General features: G+C 58.5%; 1 protein-coding gene across 1 annotated transcript in view; it reads right to left on the reverse strand.

The window, feature by feature from the left end:
- Position 1: 1 nt before the first annotated feature.
- Positions 2-5,776, reverse strand: part of LOC109520298 (uncharacterized) — a gene marked incomplete at its 3' end in the record, with an annotated part of 6,260 nt that continues 485 nt past the window's right edge. Inside the window, exons 2-8 of the mRNA XM_019877426.1 lie at positions 5,644-5,772; positions 1,729-1,838; positions 1,487-1,652; positions 494-1,150; positions 352-410; positions 174-321; positions 2-115 (exon numbers count right to left, since the gene is read on the reverse strand). Coding sequence (XP_019732985.1) covers positions 2-115; positions 174-321; positions 352-410; positions 494-1,150; positions 1,487-1,652; positions 1,729-1,838; positions 5,644-5,772 — 1,383 coding nt within the window. The remainder of the gene's footprint in view (positions 116-173; positions 322-351; positions 411-493; positions 1,151-1,486; positions 1,653-1,728; positions 1,839-5,643; positions 5,773-5,776) is intronic.

Raw genomic sequence — 5,776 nt, forward strand, 5'->3', positions numbered from 1 at the left:
GGTTGATGGCCAAAGTCTCGCTCTGGTGGAGCTGAGCGGGGAGCGCCAGGAAGTCCTCCGACCCGTACCAGCGCTCCCGGTCCGGGCCCGCCTCCGGGCGCGCCTGCCGCTCCCGCTGCGGCGTGGCGAGGACGTCAGAAGAACGGCCGAGGCGAAAACAAACCATCGCTCACCTTGTGCGCTTTCTGCTTCCCGGGCCAGGAGGGCATCTTGCCAGCGGCCGGCCTGGGGTCCGAATCCTCCCCGCTGGCATCCAGGTCTGAGGACGGGACCCGATCCCCGGCGGGGGACGCCGCCGAGAAGTCAGAGTCCCCGTCGCCGTGGGCACGAGGCTCCGCTCGCCTTCTCCGGAAAGGACTCCCGTTTGCCATCGCGGGACCCTCTCGGAGGTCGCCGCCATTCGCGACCTGCTGGACGGAGATCGGGGGAAAGCGGGCGCTTGGCTTCAAATCACAAACGCATCTGGAGGCTTCAGCGGGGACGAAAGACGAACCTCGCGGTCGCGGACGTCTTCTGAAGTGTTTTCCGGGCAAAGGGAGTCCAGCTCCAACCAGAACTTGGAGCGGTACGGAGGGCCCGTGAGATGACCTTCCGCGAGAGGATCCTCCATGAAAGGATCTTCCATGAGGAGATCCTCCACGAGGGGATCCTCCACGAGAGGTTCGACGAGGCCGGCGGGGCCGCTGTGGCTTGGTCGGGCCTGGATTTGGAGCTCAGAGACCCCCCGGTTGTCCGCCGCCTCGTCGTCTGAGATCAGAGCGACTCTCTTCGGGAGCGACGGCGCCGCGTCGTGGACGTCAGCCGACAGAGAACGCTTCGCGGCCTCGTTTCGATTGGTCGCCGGGCCGTCTCCCGAGTCGGGACGGCTGCGGTCGAACGAGTCTTCGGACGTCGCGGGTTTCGGCGAAGCGCACGGGACGGCGCGCCGCCCTCCTTGCGATTCCCGGTTCCCTTCCGAGTCCGCTGCCGGGATGTCGCGCGGCTCCCGGGGGGCGTCCTGATCTTCCCCGGTCTCGGGCTCCTCGCCGGGACTGTAGTCGCTCAGTTCGTAGGCCGTGATGCCGCAGTCCAGGGAGAAATAGTCGCGACTGCAGCGAATGGTCAGCCGGCCGCAGTCGTCCACTTCGGTCAGGGCGTCCAGTCGGCGAGTCTGAAGGACAAGAGCGAGTCGGTCGGGCGGTGAGTTGGGAGGAAGCGGCGGCAGAAGCTGGCGAGCCGCTTCCTTTCAATTTGGCTTCTACCGTTCCGCCATTCGCCCTCAACATAGCGCCACCGTTTCTTTTTCGAAATACGCAACCTCCAAATGTTTTGGTCTTTCTCAGCCCCATTCCGCGTGCACCTTTTGCACCTCCGATAGCCCCGAGAAGATCGACCCTTTATTTATTGATCGATTGCTCAACATGCCACCTCAGGGTCAAAGCGTCGCGGAGGTTCTGATGAACAAGGTTCCGGCCGCAAAGAGGAGGAAGGAGGCCGCAGGGCGCACCTGGTGTCGGTCCGGGTCCGGGTCCGGGTCCGGGTCCCGGCTGAAGGCCTGCAGGATGTCGGTCCGCCCGGTGAAATTTCCGTTGGGGTCTTGCAGGCCCCGAAGGAGCCGCTCCTTCAGAACCAGGACCGAAACCCTCAGCTGGTGCCACAGGAGCTGCACCGTCCTGAGCGGGAAAACACACGGACGAGACGTCCAAAAGGCGCAGCGGGAGAAGGAGGCCTTTGCGTGCCGTCGCTCACCTGATGTCCACGATGATGTTGACCGAGTAGGACAGGAGCTTGAGGGACAACTCCGTCTCCAGAAGAGCGTGGATCTGCTCCACGTGGTCCGAGATGTCCTCGCAGATGTCCTGAGGGAGCGCGCAATGAACAGAACAGCGCGCAGTCAGGTGAACGGGTCCGCGGGACCGCGCGCGGTCACGCGACGACACACTCTGGCGCGGGCCGACAGTCGGATTTGCTCTCGTTTTGCGCCGGCCGGTCCGGAACGGAGGTCGCGCCTCATCAAGTTGCGGCATCGAGCCGAGCGGGGAGCGGCTCGGGTAGCCGGCCGGGACGCTCAAAATAGTCCGGCGGCCGGCGAAACCGGACGACCTTTGCGGCCGCGCCAGATGCGCATGGAAGGAGGACGAAGGGCGGCCCGGGGTGACGCCGGCCCGGCGCTGGGGTCAGAGGTCACGTGACAACCAAGACCCGCAGACGGGAGCCGGCACGTAGCCTAGCCGCCGTCTTTCAGACGCACAACACGACCTGGCAATTTTCAACCACATTTCTTCCTGGACACGCCTCCGCCTCAAATGTTTCCACGTGTACCCCAAGAGCATATTTTGGCCAAGCCGCCTTCTACTTTCCGTTCCATTCTTTCCTGAGGGCGCTAGTTCCAAATTTTCAAGCTTGACCAATCTATTCCTCCTGAACGTGCCACCTTCCATTTCCCTGAGCACACTTGCCCCGTTGTCCCGAAACTGTTCCGAAATGTTGCACCGTCTTTTGGGGGTTTTTTTTTTGTCCTGAACGGACCACTTTGGAGGTTCTGCTGGCCAAAGTTCAGAGTGACTTGCGAGCCGTCACATCAAAGCCTTGTGCGTCTTCTGCCACGAGGGAATCAACCCGGCGCCCCCCCCCCCCCCTCCCTTTCACATCAACGCAGCGGAGAACAAACGGCAAAAACGACCCGCTGGGACGTCTGCGAGCGCCCGACGGGGAGTCGGGAATGACGGCAGGCGCGCACGCGTGCGCGGTTGGGTCATCAAAGTGCGGTCACGTTGCCATCAAACAGCGACGAGGGCCTCGTCGCGTCTTTCTGATACTTGCTGGCGCGCACGCCACTTTCATATGCAAATCAACGCACATCTCATTCAATGAACAGCGAGTCTGCCTTTTCCATCTCAACTCATTTGGAGGAGCTTACATCTGCCGGGCGCTAATCACACGAACCGTGTGCGCGCGCGTGAGCAGACGCGCAGGTGCACACGTACACACACCCCTCAAGTCTCCCACACTTGCACTCTGGCACGTTCTCAACCATTTGCATCCACACGCTCACTCTTTGGTGCGCAGCCACACACACGCACTCTCACGTCGGCAATCTCACGCGCACGCCCGGGCACAGAGGCAATCGCGCCGCCACACGCGCACACGCTCTGGCACTGACATGAGCGCGCCGCGTCAAAGCCTTCGCGGCGCGGCGGGGCCGCTCGGACGGCGGGCGCGGGCGGGCGCGCTTCAGGTCGGATGGCCGTCCTCTTCGTCAACATCAAAGACATCAAAAGACGGCCGCCATTTCGGCCAATAAGCTTCAAAGTCCTGCCATCCGTCGGACCGCCTTTCTCAAACAAGAAGCGGCGACGTTCAAGTCGACCGGTAGCCCGCAGACTGGTCCCAATTCCATTGCGAGGGGTGTCGGAGGGAAAAAAAAATCCCCCCCCCCCAGACACACAAAAAGCAATCGAATCAACACAATCCATGTTGTGTCTCGCAATTTCCAAAAGTTTGTGCGGTCAATCAACGCCAACTCTTTGTGACCACGCTCCCTAACGGCAGCGTAACCACAGCAACCGTGCTCCCATGACATCATACCAACAAGGCCAGGTCAACAAGTCCCTTCCAACTCGGTCAACAACGTTGCGGTCTCGCACGCGCAATGTCCAACTTCTTACCTTGAGCGCGTTTCTTTGAGTGTCTTCAAAAATGAGAAGCTGCCGCGACGTTGCAAACGTCCATGTGGCCGCCACACGCTCACTCGGACTCTGTCAACGTGTTGCAGTGTGTGTGCGTGCGTGCGTGCGTGTGCACGTGCCCGTTGACCTGCTTATTCCATTTCCATTGGGTGTGTGTGGTGGGGGGGGGAGCAACAGTTGCGAGTTATTTTGGGAGCCGTCTCACCCAGGCACCCCTCACACATGCATGCCCACATATACAAACACATTGCAACAACACACAAACACACACACACGCACACTTTGTAAGACGTTGGAGCCCGCCACTGTGAAATTCTCTCACACTTGCGCACGCTCACACGCTTGCCGACTCAGGTTTTGGTGAGTTGTGAGGAAGGCGAGGTCAGCAAGTGAAGGCCAGAAGCCGTTCCTTGCTCTTTCTGTGTCACGTGGTGCATTCCGGACGTGGCGGCCGCAGTGACATCATCGCATGCGCCCTCGCGCCCTCGAGCAGTCGCGACTTTCCTCACGCAGCTGTTGGAACTGGCCAACGCATTCCGGCGCGCACACACACACGCACACACACACACACACACACACACACACACACCACCGCGTGGGTGCCTTTGAGGGGCAGCGTGAAGGTCACGAAGCGGCAAGATGCCACACGAAAAAGCGCCCCGCCATCTTCATTCGGCACGCACACACGTCGACGGATGCCCGATGACGAGCGCGGGGTGCGATGAGGATAAAAACAACCTGGGGGGGGTGGGGGGGCGCTTCGTTCGGCTCAGCGCACAGCGAGCGCACTTTTGACTTTGTCGTAAGCACTTTGATCCACGCGCGAGTAAAGCGGCGTTCAAACTCAGTCCTCCAAAGTGAGCTTGGCTTCCATGTTGAAAATGCCTCTCAGTTGTAATTTCAGCAAATGACCACCAAGTGACGCAATGGATGAATCTAAAGCAACTCAACAAAAAGAAGCCCACCACAGCAACGTAGGGGAAAAACAACAACCTTTTTGGCACTCTTGGTCCATGTTATCTAAGAATCCAGGGAGCGCAGAAGCCGAATAAGATTCCATGGTCACTTCTGACTTCTCGCCACCAGGAGGCAGCAAACGGTCACTTTCAATGTGACTCTTTGGATCGAGACGCGTCCCACTGATGATTTCTTCTCCATACTGAGTCATTTCTCCACGAATCGCTCTCAAATCGAACGCAACGGACCTTGAACAATGGAGGTGAGTGAAAGAAATCCCACAGACGGACCGACGGCCCCGAGTGGAGCAAGGCATGATGGGAAATTGGCCATGAATCATTTGCACACTGAATGGCGAGTGACTGTGGAGAAGTCGTTTTGATCGGTTGGCAAGTGATGAAGTGAAACCCTGTCCACCAGGGGGAGACACTTGAAAACGTGGGAAAATATTTGTCAACACGCTTGCCGTGTAAATGCGGCAATCATTTGATACTTTAGCGTGAACGCCTGCTCTTGTTTTTCCCATCGACGCAAGCGGATTGCGATCGATTCTTTATTTTGCTGACAAACAATCCGAATCTTTCGGCCACCGAGTTCCAAATGTGAGCGGTACAAATGTAGCTGACGATTGCGCCCGCCGGGGTAACCCTGCGCACAGCATACCGCGCAGGAATCTGCAACTTGTCATCTAATTGCGTTACTTTTTCAACCAAAAGCAGGAAACATACATTTTGATACATCAGATGACTTTTGCATATCGACAGCGGTAACACTGCATGCAACAAATACTTTTAAAACAAGTCGGCAGTAAAGTAACCGAGTTACTTTTAAAAGAGTGTTGGGTAATCCGACTGTTTTTTTCAAGCTAACAGCGACAGCGCGGTCCAAAAACGACGAATGGGACGAACGTTGGCAATCGTTCCCGAAAAATGACCCAAACAACGAATGAATCAGTAGAATCGACGAAACAATTCCGAGGTGGCTTGATACGCCAATGAGCAGTGCTTCGGTCGTTTACCTTGAGCTGCAACAAGTGCGTGTCCACGTGTCTGTTGTCGGCGTCTTGCGCCACCGAGCTCGTCAGTCGCGTCACCCGGGCGCCGCTGGCGCGAAGCCACGCCTCCGTTTGCGGCAGGTGGAGCAGCACCTGC

Source organism: Hippocampus comes, unplaced genomic scaffold, assembly GCF_001891065.2.
Source record: "Hippocampus comes isolate QL1 unplaced genomic scaffold, H_comes_QL1_v1.1 scaffold295, whole genome shotgun sequence".
Classification (NCBI taxonomy): domain Eukaryota; kingdom Metazoa; phylum Chordata; class Actinopteri; order Syngnathiformes; family Syngnathidae; genus Hippocampus; species Hippocampus comes.